This window comes from Austrofundulus limnaeus, unplaced genomic scaffold (genome assembly GCF_001266775.1).
Source record: "Austrofundulus limnaeus strain Quisiro unplaced genomic scaffold, Austrofundulus_limnaeus-1.0 Scaffold1123, whole genome shotgun sequence".
Classification (NCBI taxonomy): Eukaryota; Metazoa; Chordata; class Actinopteri; order Cyprinodontiformes; family Rivulidae; genus Austrofundulus; species Austrofundulus limnaeus.
The window spans coordinates 17,861-34,692 of record NW_013953525.1 but is presented as its reverse complement, the minus strand read 5'-3'; the positions used below and the strand labels follow the sequence as shown (position 1 = coordinate 34,692).

Sequence of the window (16,832 nt, the reverse complement as noted above, 5' to 3'; positions counted from 1 at the left end):
AACGAGCAGTTGGACAGGTGTACCTAATAAAGTGGCCGGTGAGTGTAGTTTCCACTTTTATTGATCYTCTTTTGATTTTGATAGGTTAAGTTTTCCTTTTGGTGTATACCATATGTACTTAATTACAAGTAGCAGATCTATGCAAAAGGCACTGTTGGGTTGTACTTTTGAGAATCTGTGGTAAGTTAGTTTGTTTTGACCTATAAGCCTTAAAAAAGGAGTTTATTCATCCCTCCTTTATCTTTAGTTTGTTACCATYGACTTACCCTCTCAGTCGGATTCAAGGCTGTTTTATCACATCACAGGATGGTGTGTTGCATAGTCTGTTGACAAAATGTCTCAAGAAACAAAGAAAGGGTTCAGGAGGAGAAAGAGCATCACAAAGAAAATGAAGTGCCTTTTTCATAAAGATGATGATTTTGTTGGACTCTGACTAAAAATGTTGGTTAAAAGGTCTGATCTGTGCCGTTTGTTTTTAACTTAAGTAGACTACAGCGTTGAGCCCACTGTCAAATTTATCGTTTGAAATYGTTACAAATCAAGAGCTGATCTGCTGTAGTTGAACATCCCCTCCTCATCTTGAAACCAGTGTGATTTATACTCTCCACCATGTCCAGGTTCTACATGACTGATCACCTGTCCTGTCCCCAGGTCCAGTTCCAGTTTGTCTTGCTGACAGACACGCTGTACTCTCCGCTGCCCCCTGAGCTTCTGCCCCCAGAGCCAGAGAAAGAGCGCGACCCCAGGCCTTTCCCTCGCACTGTGGTGGCCGTCGAGGTTCAAGACCTGAAGAATGGAGCCACGCACTACTGGTCCCTGGAAAAACTCAAGTAAGGCTTGTACTAATACCTACAACCTAGCTGTGGGTTTAGTTTAACTGTTTATGTTTCATCTTTAAAGATTGTATTTGAAAATAGCTAACAGCTTCTAAAACATAGAGAACAATGAAGTTTTTTTTTAAAGCATAATCAAGTGTTTAAAGACCATTAATCTGCAGTATTTGTACTTTTTTTCTTGAGCTTGCCGCTTATCACTCCAACATCTCTTCACCCCGGCGGTTAAACGAGCTGCATGTTCTGCTCCCATTAATACTGAGTGCTCTCTGTCGTCATTTGCAGGCAGAGGCTGGACCAGATGAGAGAGATGTACGACCGGGCTGGAGAAATGGCCTCCACTCACCAGGATGATGGAGAGGGTACGCTGACAGGAAATGATCCCTTCTATGACCGTTTCCACTGGTTTAAGCTCGTTGGGAGGTGTGTAACACAACACACACATACAATATTACACATAAAACAAACAAGTTTTTGTATGTTGTTTGAGCCAGATCGGTTTTTGTATTTTTGTATGCTTGTTTATTTTTCATTTTTCACTGTCATCATTTGCCATTTAAGGCTCACGTTTAATCATTTATGCTTTGRCACTCATGTAAATTTTTCAGTGCATTTTGTTACATTTGTGATTTTCATTATGTATTATTTTTGACATTTCATTTTGAGTTGTATTCCTGTCATCATGTGTTGTTTTCCTTTTATTTACYTCACATTGTCCTTTTGTTTTGGTTGCCATTCTCATTTATTTATCCCTTGTAATTTACACAGAAGCTTGTTAACGTCATGCTGAGTTTGGATAATGTGGAAATGTGCTGCGTTTTTGTATTTTATCCTCTTTCACGCAGCATACATGAGCAGATTTCTGTGTTAATCCACTGAATTGGTGTTTCATTTGGGTTTAAAGCGGTCAGGTTTTTAAAATCTGCCGTGACACCTTAATACCTGCTCTTTATGAAATGAATCCTGCTTTTGCAAAAGCTTTTTGAATAGCTTTTATTGTGAAATGATTGTGGTTACTTTAAAAAAAATGTGCTCATTTTTTTACTGATTATCATCCACTCAGTTTTGGTGGATTATTCATTAGTATTTTTTTTMTGTGTGTCTTGAAACATCCAGAAATATTTGTAAGTGAAATATGACCCTGATGTCTCTCAGAGCTGCTGTGGCTCGTTTTAACTCTTCAGTGACTCCACTGTTACTTTTCCTTGGTTCTCGCCACTGTTCCCAAACTGCCAACRCCCTCAGCTCCCCCATCTTCCAAGGCTGCGTTAATGAGCACATGGTCGACCGCACACCCTCTCCCACTTTTTCCACCACCGACTCCGAGATCACAGAGCTTGCAGACGAGCGCCAGAGCGAGATGTCCGACTTCATCGACGACGAGGCGTTTGTGGACGACACCAGCTCGGACGCAGGCACCGAGGAGGGTTCGGACATCTTCAGCGATGGCCAGGACCCGTTCTACGACCGCTCCCCCTGGTTCATCCTGGTGGGAAGGTTGGTGATCGACAGGGGGCTTTTTTTTTGTCCTTCTGCACACAGAGGCTAGGGCAGGATAGCTGGTGTTGGCTTGGTTTAATCCACAATAAAGATGACCGAATTTGTGTTGCAGCAGTTAAAATGATCAAACATATATTTTTTATTTAATTTGACGCCCAACATATCAGAGACTCAGAAATGAGTCAACACCACAAGCATATAATTCATTAATAATCTGTTAAGCTTCTTCTGTTAATCAGATCATAAATTCAGAGGAGACTCCTTGAATTTGAAAAAAAAAAAGGTAAAAGATTAGTCATAGTTCTGTGCTCAGTGTTTTATAAGCTACTTGTAGTTTGGACTCACTTCCTGAAAACTGAAAAGCCACCATCTTTTTCTGCCCACCTCCTTCATTAAGACGTCTCATCCTCCTTCATCACCGATGTGCTGACTGTATTAACTCCCATCTGTGCGTGTATTTATTGTGCACAAACTAAGTATTCGTCATTTATTTTTCTATTTTTATGATTTTAAGGTTTGGTGTCCTTTTGATTTCTGTTATTTGCACCTATTTTTGTTAAAAACTTGTTTTTGTAACCCTGTTTTGTTTTAACATTGGTCTTGAACTGTATTGTGGTTTATGTTACCTCACGAGCAGCTGACTGTCACATGATCATACCTACATAGATATGTTTCATTCAGATTAAATAATATCCAGATAACCTATTAAAATGATATTTAGCTGTTATTCACATGAACTTTCTTTGAGTACGTCGGATGACATGTGATGCATTGCTGGATTGCAAATTGTTTCCTAACATAGTGAAATCCTAATGAATCCAATTAATGCCAACAACAATCAGAACAATAATTACAGATAAAACATCTTCCTCTGATCAATATGAATGAATAAAATTCCATCGTTTTAACAAACAAATGTTTTGAATAAAACATTTCAGTAAATCCTTTTGCATAAAAGATAATTTCTTAGATTACAGTTTCATCTTCCTGCAGTCAGCAGCTGTGCCTTCTCCTAGTATTTTCTAATCTGGACTGCTTGGAAATAGTTTCAAAATAACATTTGTGTTTTTATTTATTCATCATTACGTCCTATAGTTGCATCTTAGAAACAAATGTGTAATTAGTAACCAACCCAAAATAAACTGTTGTAATGTTTAAATGTTCTAATTTGATCTGGGTCTGAACACAACATCAAGCTGCGATTTATTTATTTATTTTATTTATTTATTTATTTATTTTTATTTTATTTTATTTATTTAAGTTTTTAGTCATTATCTCAGAACTGGAAGGATTTAGCTATTTCAAAGCCCACAGCACATTGAGTATGCCGTGTTCTGTAAACACAACAGATTAGTAAATAGGACTGTGTTCTAGTCTCAGAATAAGATGACAGATGAGTGCGGGCTTCCAGCCAGACAAAACTGCAGTAGCTACGATACCTGCGTCACTGTGACCTCACAGCTTCCACACATTGATCTCTTTTCCTCCATCTTGGCCTTGAGTTTCTCAGCCCAGACAGAGATGGAGAGATTTTATGGGTTAGAGAGAGAGAGAGAGAGAGAGAGAGAACGTCTCTGAAGGTGCTATGAAAACAAATCAAATGAACAAAACTGAATGTCAGCGGTAGTGACTAACACTGTCCTAACACAACACAGTAAACCACTTTTTTACAGCCTTTACTGCTGCATCCTGGTGATCTGTCAAAGCCCCATCATGCAGTTAAAGAAAGTTTTTCCTGCTGCTGCTTTTTAATAACATTAAAGCATCTTTAATGTTATTTTAGTTATGTCATTATTAACTTGCTCCTTTGCATAATTGTCACATTTTTTTTACTGTATGCTGTTGTTGTCTTTAATATGTACTAAACATATGTGGACATAGATGCTTAAAGCACTGGATTGCAGAACTGATCCTTTGCTTTAATTAAAGCAGAGAGGATTGCAGTTTCATTTTTCTGATGTTTCTGACATTTGGATATGAGTGCTGCTCAGATTCTCATCTCTCTCATCTCCCTTTTACTCTCAGAGCCTTTGTGTACCTGAGCAACCTGCTGTACCCTGTGCCACTCGTTCACCGGGTTGCTGTAGTAACGGAGAAGGGAGAGGTGCGAGGCTTCCTGCGCGTGGGGGTCCAGGCTATAGCTGGTAAGTAAATATTAAGATTCTCTGATATGCACGGATAATGAAGCCGACTTAAAAAAAACTGTTTCAGTAAAATAATTTACTCCCTGCTGATACTGAAAGAAGTGTGGCTCTGACTTCTGAGCAACAGGAGGAGGGGCTGTCCTGAAGCTACAGATCTGCTGACAGCAGCGGTTCTCCTTGATGTTTTAGAYATTCTGTTTGATGTGCTGTGGCAGTTTTAAGTCAGCTGTGTCTGTGACAGATTGTGATCAGAGGTTTGGTTTGTCTCTTTGTAGCTGACGAGGAGGCTCCAGACTACGGGTCAGGAGTAAGACAGTCGGGAACCGCCAAGATTTCTTTTGATYATGAGTACTTCAAAAAGGTAAGCCCAAAGTCAGATGAAAGGAGTTTAAAACTCACTTTTATTTTTGTTTTTAAGACTGTGGTGTGTAATTTTGAGTGTTAACGTTCAGAAATATATAATAAACCATAGCAGACGTAATACACCATAGCTGCACAGCACAAAAATCTTTGGTTTATGTTTGGATATTGAATTTCTCTCCACCAGCTATATGCTAATGTTAGCTGTTTTTTTTTATCCGTCCAGAATGATTTCCCCTCTAATGTCATGACCCGCTCCGGCTTGTCCCTGGAAGAGCTGCGCATTGTGGAGGGTCAGGGTCAAAGTTCAGAGGTCATCACACCCTCAGAGGAGCTCAACAGACTCAACGACATGGGTACGGCTGCCAGACCTTCACCTCTTGTCTGTAAATTTCAACCTGTCAGGCCAGAGGGGAGACGACACTCGGCAGATGGTCCTGTTAAATGCAAAACAGGACTTTGCTTTTTTTGTCATGGATATTAGATTGGTGCCGTTTTTGTGAAGGAATTTGTTCAAAGGCTAAATTATCAGTGAACAGCAGTTTCTACAAATCACGTTTTAAAAAGTAAAGAAACTCTGGAGCCTAGAACTCTCATGCAAACAGCAGCTCCCAGTCACAGCTGCAGCTGTTGGCCACTTTTGATAAATCACCTCGGAAGTCATGTCTCTGAGCTCGCCTGTTGTTGATTTCAGACCTTAAACTGGGTAACATCAAAGACACGAAGCTGAGCCACGGAGAGGGGCTGGCAGGCCAGCTGGAGGTGGGCAGCATCTTTACCTTCCGGGTTACCGTTCTCCAGGCCAGCGGCATCCCACCGGAGTACGCTGACATCTTCTGTCAGTTCAAGTGAGTCAGCATTTTTTCCTTCATTTTTAATGTTGAAGCTGRACAGCTATCACGTGAGGGAAACACTACTTTTTTGTTAAAAGTGAAAATTAAAATTCTAGTAGACTAAACGACTTACTGCAGCTTTATTTTWAAAATAAGCCTGCAGAAAACAAACGTACATTTGAAGTAAATTAAAGAGACAGCCTCAAAATGAGTTGATCTGAGACACATCTTTATAAAAGGGGTGAAAGAGGSCCTTGTGAAGTTACAATAACGAGGAAGACGACCCCCAAAAAAGAAGGATTTTAAGCTTGATGTGTCTCCTTTAACATCCTCCGARTCTTTATTTTTCTTTTTTCTCAGTTTCCTTCATCGTCACGATGAGGCTTTTTCCACAGAGCCTCTGAAAAACACAGGCAAAGGAGCTCCTCTGGGCTTTTACCACGTTCAGAATGTGAGTAAACCTGTGCACAAAAACCCGTGCACATAAAGTGTAATTTATCTGAGGCTGACTTGTGTGTTTTGTTACTGTGTTTGCAGGTTTCAGTGGAAGTCACKGAGTCTTTTATTGAGTACATCAAGACCAAGCCCATTGTGTTTGAGGTGTTTGGTCACTACCAGCAGCACCCGCTGCARATTCATGGTCAGGACCTGATCAGGTCAGTTGAAATGAATTTATCTTTCATATAAACAGTTTTTGTTAACCGCTTCGAATTTGTTGCATGGTGGATATGTGTTGTTATGAAATACTATTTTATGGTCACAATTATTTTTCTCCAAACAGTCCTCCAACTCCTTCAAGAAAATACTATCCCATTCCCATGCCTCTGTCTAAACCAGGTATGAAAATGAAAAACTTTTAAATCGTATTCTCAACGCACCTTAACTTTATGTTCTTTTTTAGGTTATCTAAGCATGAATCACATATCCTTGCACTCTTTTCATTTTGTGCTTTCTTTGGATTTTTCTCGTCTCTTATTGAATCATTTCTCTGCAATCTTTAATCCTCTTACCCAAATCTCTCCTCCTCCTCCTCCTCCTTCCACATTTTCTTTTCACGCACATCCCTTCCAATCTCTGTCACGGTTCACACGACGACGCACACTCAGACCACACCCGTAAGATAGAGTTGATCCGCTACCTTGTGAGCGGCTATGTGAACGGCAGYGTGCTGGACACGCTGTCCGAGCACGCAAACGCCCTCGCCTCAACTGCAGTGGCCAGTCTGGAGGACGAGGCTGACCAGCTCTCGCACTTCCCGTTCCTCCTCGCGCTCAACGACCCCGTGCTAACCGTGCCCAGGCACCACGGTTGGTAKAACTGGTGTTTGGTGTTAGCCTTTTAGACGCACCTGTGCTGTTTTTGGATTAGACTAGCGCTTTGCTCTCGTAGTGCTCTGTGACTGCAGGTACGCTGGGGCTCTGCAGTGTGTCGCGCTTCACTGCAGGTGCATTTAGGTCCAGTCAGCTCAGTCCAACCCTTCTCTGTTGCTTAAACACAGTAGATGTACTGCATTTGCAGAATGTCYAGGTAAATGATTGAATTCCTTTTTTCTTTTTTTTAACTAAAGAAGCCTAAATCAGACGGCAGAGGGCTAAAACATCCATGGATTTAGCTGCAGTCCAATTATAGCAGAGGAATTATTTAACTACATTAAAATGAATGAAAGATTAGCCTGATTCAACTGCAGCGTAATTCTGGTGATGTGTCAGGCAACAGGATGCTGTCAGTTATGGTGTAATCTGTGAGTTCACTGCATTCAGCCATAGTTTTATTTTTAGCTTGTTTTCTGCAGGGAATCATTTATATAAAAATATCCAGGCTCGTATGGCCGTTTAGCCATTAAAAACATCTAGTCTGCCTCTTCCTCTTGCTGTAGTTCGTCATTTCTGATATTCAGGTAATTGTTTTATTAATTAGACTTTATGTGTTTTGATTGCTTTAGTTCCAGCCACCAAGCTGAACACGATCACCAAATCAAACTTGGGCCATTGTGTCAGCAAGTATGACCTTCTCGTCTGGTTTGAGATCAGCGAGCTGGAGCCAACTGGAGAGTAAGTGTCGGCGTTCATTCACGTGTGTTGTAAAAAACCAAAAACAAACATACGAATAAACGTTATGAACTTTTTAAAAGGACGTTTTTACAGCTCTACTCTGCAGGAGTGGAGTCATAAGTCAGTGCTCATAATARCACACACCTAGACTGAGTATGACCTCGCTCCATCCACAGGTACATCCCAGCTATAGTGGATCACAGTGCAGGACTGCCCTGTCACGGCACCTACCTTCTGCATCAGGTAACAACAGATATACATWAAAACAAACACAGATGATATCTCTTTCTTTATGTTTTGCAAGAATAAGAAGTGCGCAGAGGTTTTAACAGAATAAATCGAATTGTTTGTGGTTGGGAACTTAATATTTTGTTGACTGTGCTGCAGGGGATCCAGCGCAGGATCACAGTGACCCTCATACACGAGAAGGGCAGCGAGCTCCACTGGAAGGATGTTCGAGAGCTGGTTGTGGGTGAGTTATTTTACCTCAGTTTAATTCTTCACCTGAGCTTATATAAAAAGAGATGCAACCATATTACTGTCAAAGTTTAGATGTAAAATAAACAATGTTTTTGTTCAATTCTTGTTGTTTAGACACTGTTGACCCAGACAACTAGACACATCATCATAAAAGTAGAACCCCCCAGTCTTGTTGTGGTGGAAAAAAAATGTCAATTTTTCTAAAGACTGCCTTTAAATAAAAGCTTTTTATACTTAAGCTGCAGCTGATGGACCAATTAATTACATTTCACATTCTAGACATTTAGCCGTCGACACTCTTGTCCTGAGAGGTTTGTGAGTGAGGAAGCATTTCTGTGAGCTGGACACTGACAACATTGCTGAAAACAGAGTGGGMTTTTTTTCCACGTTCCACCAGAGAAAGTTAGAGTTGTTGTAATCACATGGATGTGTTCCACCAGGTCGCATCAGGAACAAGCCTGAGGTGGACGACAGTGCAGCCGACGCCGTCCTGTCCCTGAACATTATTTCCGCCAAGAACATCAAGTCATCCCACAACACTAACAGGCAGGTGAAACACCTTCAAACAAAAACAGGCTAAACACAACATTTTATGATGTCTATTGATTCATTTGTGGCTTTTAGAGCTTGTTGCTGACATTTTGTTTGACGTTTGTCTTTTATTGTTTAGAAACTATCAGAATATATTTTACATGCTTGTTTTCTTGCCTTTTATATTTGCTGATTGCAAATATCATTGCATGTTCATTTTTCATTTTTGTTGCTGAAATCGTTCTCCTTTTTTTTTCTGTGGCCTGACTTGTACTTCCTTTATTTTTCTGTGTGCTCTCTTCTTCTCCTGCTGCGGCTGGACTCATGAATGTGTTCAGGCTTTCTATTGATAAGGATATTGATAGGTACCAGTGATCAGAGAACATAAGGCCTTCATCGAAGGACCTCTATGTTTCTTTTTAGAGCTGTAGATTTGTAGATTAAGTTCCCCACTTGTTTTGTACTTTCCATGCATGTTGCATAAGATCTGCCTTTTTTCCCCATTGAAATCTGGCCTCTAAACATCCCATTTTAAATGTTACGGTAATTGACAAGAAAAGGCTATCTTAAATGCAAATGCAGGTTCCCTCATAGATTTCTTATGTATGTTTGTGACCATAGTGATGTGTGAAWTTTCTGTGGCTCAAAATGAATGTTTTCTTCTGGGTTGTTTTTCATTCAAACCACCAAGGCCATCAGCAGGGCCGACTTGTGGGCAACAGCACCCCCTGCTGCCAGAAATAGGAACACTGTAACCAAGTTTTCTTTATTTAAAACATATTTTTTACTTTGATATTAAGCACATTATTTGTAATCAGGAATTTAAAATGTACGATTTTTATTTATTTATTTTTATTACTTTTTTAATTTGTTTTTTGCCTGAAGGCACTGAAAATCTGTTGTCTTTGTGTAGGGGTAACCCTGGTGAAATATTCATTTCTATTTTTTGTCTTTGATTTTATTTTTTACACTTATAAGAAGAAAATCATTTTAAAGTGTTTTTATTTTCTTTAAGTGAATACAACAATATATTCTATATATGTTATCTCATTTAATCTTCTATTAGAGGTTATGATCAATATATCATTACTCAAAGTTTATTGAATTAATCTTTGCATGTCTCTTTATTCCAGAAGATTAACCCTGTGAAGAAAAAAAAAGAGTTGAAATGTATTTTAATGTTCTTTCTTAGTACTGGGTTATTAATCATTGTTTATCATTTTTTTATTGATTTAATGATTAATTAATTTCACTATTAATCCAGTAATTCACTACACTTTGTGTCAAGGTCTCACCTTAGTGTTTCCTCACATTTTTATCATGACAGTGATAAAAGTGAGAGCCAGTTTAGACACTGCAAAGCTCTCTCTGTCTGATCTGTCCYAAAACTTAATCAACAGAAAGACCCACTCTCAAAACCTTTTCACAAAATTCCATCCTGCTCACCTCCAAACTCTAGTACTTGTAAAGCAAACCTGTAACCATTAAGCCAAATGGTTCCTATCTCTCTGGTTTCCCTCTTCAGAACTTTTTATCGCTTTGAAGCCGTGTGGGACAGCTCCCTGCACAACTCACTCCTGCTAAACCGAGTCACTCCTTATGGAGAGAAGATCTTCATGACCCTGTCTGCATATCTGGAGGTCTGCCACCTTTTTTTTTTACCCATTTGCATTTGACCTTTTTCTAGATGTCAGCTCACTTCCTGTGTCTCCTTTTCACAGCTGGACCATTGCATCCAGCCTGCCATTATCACCAAAGACATCTGTATGGTCTTCTACTCACGAGATGCTAAGATCTCCCCTCCCCGTTCTCTCAGGAACCTCTTTGGAAGCGGGTACTCCAAAACTCCTGATTGGTGAGTCCWCAGGCTGCTGCACTCTGGCTTTTACTGTTACAATATAAAACAGCACATCTGCCCTTGTTTTCTAACATTTTCATCTAAACTTTTTATTTCTCTTTGCAACAGCAACCGAGTGACCGGCATCTACGAGCTGAGCTTGTGTAAGATGTCTGACAGTGGAAGCCCAGGTGAAGCAATTGAAGATGATRGTTTGAAGACTGTTTTTGTAATTCCTGAGTAAATTGTTTTAATTAAACTTTTTTTTTTTCTGAACAGGGATGCAGAGGAGGAGGAGGAAGGTTCTGGATACATCAGTGGCTTATGTGCGCGGAGAGGAGAACCTGGCAGGGTGGAGGCCCAGAGGAGACAGCCTGATCTCGGAGCACCAATGGGAGCTGGAGAAGATGGAGCAGCTGCAGGAGGTGGGAGGGACCTCGATTTTCCTGATTTCMTCCTGCTGCATTCCCCGCCGATTTAAAAAAAACAAGGAGTCTAACAGCCACAACTTGCACCAAACTCCTGTCGTTCACAGGTGGAGAAAACCCGTCACCTCCTCCTGTTGAGGGAGAAGCTGGGGGAGACGGCTCCAGTGGAAACGACCACCAAGTCCCTGAGCGAGTCTCTGTCTCCCAGCCTGAGCTCGGGGACTCTGTCCACCTCCACCTCCATCTCCTCCCAGATCTCCAGCACCACCTGCGAAAGCGCCATCACGCCCAGCGAGAGCAGCGGCTACGACTCGGCAGACATRGAGAGCCTGGTGGATCGCGAGAAGGAGCTGGCCACGAAGGTGGGAGGGAGGAGCTGCGTGACGCTAAACTGAAAGTGCATTCTTGTCTCCTGCTGTGAACTCAACAGTTTTATTTTTATTTATTTTGCAGTGCCTGCGCCTCCTGACACACACCTTCAACAACGAATACAACCAGGTGGTGAACAGCATCAGTGACTGCAAGGTTAGAGAGAGTTCAGATGCAGTTTATACTAATAAACAATAAAAGAAGTTTAATCTCACAAATTACTTTAAAAAAATTTTTTTCTCCAGCTGTCAGACATCTCACCTATGGGACGGGACCCATCAGTGACCAGCTTCAGCAGCYCCACCCTCACCCCCTCGTCCACCTGCCCCTCTCTGTCTGACTCCCGCTGTGGCTCCTTAGACCAGAAGTACATTTTTCATTTCTTCCATCATCGTATTTTTTTGTTGAGCATACTTCAGAGCTTCTTGGTCATTTGTCTCCTGAAAGCTAACGCAAAGCTTTGTCTCTTCAGGACCCCAGAGAACAGCTCTCGTGCCTCCAGCCCCTCCGGCTCAGATTATGAGAACTTCCCCCTGGTTCCWACTCTGGAGACGTCCTACCTTGCACGAGCTGGAAAGAACGAGTTCTTAAATTTGGTACCTGATATAGAAGAGATGAGGCCGGGGTTTGTAATCAGCTCTGAGTTTACTTTTCTGTTTTTTGATACAGAAGTGTGGTATAAAAAAATATTTTTGCTTCCTTTGCTTTTAGGTCTGTTGTCTCCAAGAAAGGTTTCCTGAGCTTCATGGAGCCGCGCTCCAACTCGTGGGTGAAGCACTTTGTGGTTGTTCGCCGGCCATATGTATTCATCTACAACAGTGACAAGGACCCGGTGGAGCGAGGCGTCCTCAACCTGTCCACAGCTCAGGTGGAATACAGTGAAGACCAGCAGGCCATGCTCAAGGTAGCGGTTTGAATGTGGTGGGAATTATCAGCTCATTGTGATGTTTTTACACCTTTTAACTAAACATCGACAACAATTTATATCCTCGTTTATAGTTTCAGGGATGGTCAGGATGGAATATACATATAATATAATGAATCAGGCTAAAAACTCTTGGAAATCATAAATCCACATGTGGACATTACCCGTGCAAAGACCCATGCTGCTAAATTTTAAACTAGGWCAAAGTTACAGAGATTTTAGTAAAGAACTAACTCAGCAATTTGTCATTCTCCACAGACAGGATGATTTTGGTTCTGACAATAAAAGTTAAGAAATTTTAAATTTTAATTGCAAAACTTAGTTTTTTTTTCTTGGCGTGCCTGAAAGGTTTTTGAATATATTTTTTTTATTTGCCCACACATTAATTTTTCAACCTATTCATTAAATAGTGAGAAATGATCATGTTTGACTCCAGATTTACTCAAAATCAAGTAAAAATGAATAAAATTCAAAACACTTTACGACATATTTTGATATTTGCTTTGACTTGCATTTTTAGAACGAACAAAAAGTCAAACAGGTTTCAATTGATTGTGGTTTTAATTGTGTTTGGGTGAACCTAGAAATAGTTTTTATGAGCTTTTAGCCAAGATTCTGATGTTTCTGTGGACACTTACCTGTGTGTGATTAAATGACACAACTTCAGTACATAGAAGTTTGAAGAAATTGAAAACATGAGGCTCCAGAACAAGTTTAGGCAAAACAAAAAAACATCAACAGATCTATTGACCCTTTTACGCTTTGTAAAGTCTAATAAAATGGCATAAACACAACCCCCTCTGGCTTGTTTCATTATAAATATTACATTTTTTTTCTGTGCAGACTCCCAACACATTTGCTGTGTGCACAAAACATCGAGGGATCCTCCTGCAGGCCAACAATGAGAAGGATCTGAACGACTGGCTTTACGCTTTTAATCCTCTGCTCGCAGGAACGATAAGGTACAACGCACGTTCTCTTTACATGAAACACCTCTTTTCCTCCACCTGAAATGACTCGTCCACCTCACCGTGACGTGTCGCCCCGACAGATCGAAGCTGGCGAGGAGGCGCAGCGGCCTGCTGAAGAACTGAGAGGAGCAGCGCACACACCAACCTACAGCTCCGGCTCTTTCTGAACAGCCTTTGAACAGAACCAAGTGTTAACACTTATTAATTATCGTGATTCTTGACCGTTTTCTCTTGTAAGTAGACTTGTGGCTTAAGTCTCCTTTCATGCGACTAAACGTTTCTGTTCCAGAGACATTTTGCCTTCCCCGTTTCCTCCAGCAGCTCCCCCACTCCCCTCCTCCTCCTCCTCCTCCTCCTGCCAGCTCTCCTCCTCCTCTCCTCAGCTTTTTGAGTTTCTATTATTCGGGTCTAATTTCTTTCAGCCTACTCGTCACTCCTGAATCCCCTAACTTAGTAGCATGTCGTGGTAGTCTACTTGTGTGTGCACGGCTCTTTAGAAATGAATTTTCTGTTTGCCAGTCATCTGTAAAAAAAAAAAAAAAAAGAAAAATATGTCTGTCAGTGTTATATTTGTCTCCCGAAAATGAGTTTTATTCACGTTTTTTTTTCCTTTTATTTTTGATAACGTGCTCGCATGATAACTGCAGCATTCCTCAGGAGATTATATCACTGAAAACAAAACGAATCAAACYACTAATAGTTAAAATTATGAAGGGAAAAATCTACAAATATCTTCTTGTGATGTATTAGTTAATGCTCTGCAATGTGAATTATTGCTGCTAGTAAATTCATAGTTTTTTTTTTTAATTTTAAAAAGATTTGCATCAGGCTGCTGCCTCTGAATTGTCTCAAAACTCAGTAATTCGAGCAAATCCCGTTGAAGTCAGCGAGTCGTGACGTTTAGATCCCACCACTCAGCCTCTGTACATACACCACCTCCAGCCCACGATAGTGCCAGTGTCAGTCAAGTCAGTGCATATGTGTAAACATCAAGCATCTAACTGGGCAAAAACGAGCAAAAAGTCATGAGTTTTATATATTTGAAGTGGAAAAACAAAAACAAAAAAGGTTTGCTGCACTTTGTTTAAGAGTAAATATTTGTCTTATTGCATTTTCATCTTGAAGTTAAAAACAGTGGGTTTGGATGAAGATGGTGTTAAATACAATCTGCTCTGGGATCAGTTTGATGGTTAAATCCCATTTAAGACATTCCTCCTAGCTACTTCAGCTTCCACWAACAAGCTGAGCAGCAGAAACGTGTTACAAATGTGTGCTAGTGAAGTCCTAACATGGTGAGAAGAGTGTTTTAGCCTCGAATGGAGCAGCGAGACCTGAAGGACAGATTACGAAARGTTCCCCTCGCTGTCTCACGAGTAAAACCTCGAAAACGAAGTGTTGACGGTTCGGCAGCACCGCATGTTACTACTTCTTTTTTTCTGTTACTGAATCGCAACCTTGTCTAACTCTAACTCCTTTTTTGTTATTAATATTCTGTTACATTTTCTCTTGCTTTTAATTATTCCAGTGTTTTTTTTTAATTCTCATTTTATGAAGTGTAACAGAGGGCATTTATTTCTTGATTTGTAACCAGCATCTCTTGGTGTTTCACCTTATTTTGCACAATAATTCATATCTATAGCAAGTCTTACGGCAGATCACGCAGAATGATGTCCAAGCTTCAGGAACAAAGATGAACGCACATGTCGAGGCTACACTGGACAGATAAGCAGGTTTAGTTTTTTTTTTGTGTGTGTGTTTTCCAGAAGYTTTAGTAGAGAGAATAAAAGGGACGATGAAGTGAGAGGTTTTTATTTTGTGGAAATGTTTGCTCTGCACATCATGCTGATGCTGCTCCATTTGGCTGCTTCCTCTGTCGCGACGTGTTTTTTTGTTTTGGAGCACAGGTGGGCATTTGTTCAACTCTGGCCGACCAACCAGCAGTTTGCTCACTGTGTCATCAGAACAGAGACGCTCGAATTGGTTTTGTTTGTAAGAAATATTTCTAACATGAGAACAGAAAAAATTCGACCCAGAAACTGTCCTCAGGTCAGCCAGCCTGCTGGTCAGAAACATCTTTCTMAGAAAATTCACACACATCTATGCATTTATCAAGAGTTAAAAGGGACCTCTGTGAACCTCAATAAGAAGAGATATTTCCATCGGCACGTCACAGCAAACATTTTCACACCCGTGGCTAATTTGCAGAGTTCTATTATTTTCTGTTGTGTATTTATTGTTTGCACTGTATATATTAGTTTGCAGCTCTTTGCACATACTAATAAAAAGTTCAACTAACTGATCAAATGAAGTCTCTGCCGTTTAGTTGTTCTGCTCATAATGAACCAAATGAAGGGTTTGACGGCCGCTTCTGGCTTGAACTGAGAGAGATGAATGTACGATTTTAAGATGTTTTTTGTTTTTTCCCCACCATTGTTGGATTTAAAATGGAAAAGAGATCTAAGATGTAACCTGCTGCACCTTTTCAGATGGAGCTGAGTTACATTAGTGCTTCCTCTTTATCAGAAAGTAATTTAAAAATCTGCCTTTTTTTTTTTTTTCTTCTCGTGTGGGCCGGGCTTTTGACTGTATCACAAAAAGTTGTTTTTTATCAGTTTATTTCTTCTAATATCAGGGACAATAACATAAAGTAGCTATTAGACATAAAGATATCACTTCTTTATTGTGTTGGTGTTTTTTTCTCACTTCAACACTTTATTTCTTTTTCATTGATGCCTTTTAAATAAAACTAGTCATGATATTTCCCATTTTTCCCCTTCTAAGAATAAATATCAGCCACCACTTTCCACCCTTCGGATTTGTTCATTGAAAGAATAAAGGACAACATTAACGCTGTACATTATTTGCCAGCCTGGTTTCACTTTCATACTTACTGTGTAAATATCTGTGTTGTATGGAGCTTCGACTAAAATGTAAATATGTTTACTGTATTTGTAATAATTATAATCCATTCGCTGTATAGCGTAGATGTGTCATGCAGATATCCTAATTCTGTGTATGGTAATCTTGCACCACTGAAACTGTTTAGTGAATGAGGCAACAATAAAAGTGCAAACTGTGCATTAGCAGAACAAGTGCTGCCTGTTTGTCCTCTCCTTTGTCCGACGCTTCACTGCTGTTTGTGTGTGAGAGAGAGAGGCCCATTTCCAACTAAATATAAACTTATTTTTAGTGGAAGAAACATAAAATATTCCTGTTTCAAACATTCTATAGATAAAAGCTAGGTGAGAAGRCGTTCCCTGCTAAATGCATGCATTTCATTTTTGAATTTTGCAAAAAACATGCCTTTTAATTCCTTACTTTTTTAATAGTTTAATCTTTACACCTAACCCCAAAATATCAAGCAATCATAATCCAGGTAAATCGCTGAAAATGACATTTGAAAAGACCAAAACTGCAGGGAGTTCTTCAAACTTGGATTTTTCACCCTGAAACTCTGCAGAATATGCTGTTGTGGTGTTAATCTGCTTTAGAGTGAAGACATTTATCATGTGATTGGCCTTCAATTTCTAGAAATTAGGAAAAAGTTATTTTTTTTAACTAAGGTAATAT

General features: G+C 40.0%; 1 protein-coding gene across 4 annotated transcripts; it reads left to right on the top strand.

The window, feature by feature from the left end:
- The first annotated feature begins 293 nt into the window (after window positions 1-293).
- Window positions 294-16,354, top strand: LOC106534249 (kinesin-like protein KIF1B). 4 transcript variants are annotated; one of them, XM_014030825.1, is made up of 26 exons: window positions 294-830; window positions 1,119-1,256; window positions 2,079-2,330; window positions 4,359-4,477; window positions 4,753-4,838; window positions 5,064-5,193; window positions 5,532-5,685; window positions 6,031-6,121; window positions 6,208-6,326; window positions 6,452-6,507; window positions 7,613-7,721; window positions 7,898-7,964; window positions 8,109-8,193; window positions 8,642-8,747; window positions 9,071-9,097; window positions 10,258-10,372; window positions 10,454-10,587; window positions 10,699-10,760; window positions 10,849-10,994; window positions 11,105-11,359; window positions 11,451-11,522; window positions 11,612-11,733; window positions 11,839-11,991; window positions 12,078-12,270; window positions 13,135-13,253; window positions 13,343-16,354. In XM_014030825.1, the coding sequence occupies exons 1-26, from the start codon at window positions 610-612 to the stop codon at window positions 13,383-13,385; spliced, it is 3,174 nt and encodes a 1,057-aa protein (XP_013886279.1). In that variant the 5' UTR covers window positions 294-609; the 3' UTR covers window positions 13,386-16,354. The 4 variants fall into 4 exon arrangements, with proteins under 4 accessions (XP_013886279.1, XP_013886280.1, XP_013886281.1 ...); XM_014030826.1 differs by lacking the exon at window positions 9,071-9,097 and having other exon boundaries at window positions 297-830; XM_014030827.1 differs by lacking the exon at window positions 2,079-2,330 and having other exon boundaries at window positions 300-830.
- The last annotated feature ends 478 nt before the right edge of the window (window positions 16,355-16,832 follow it).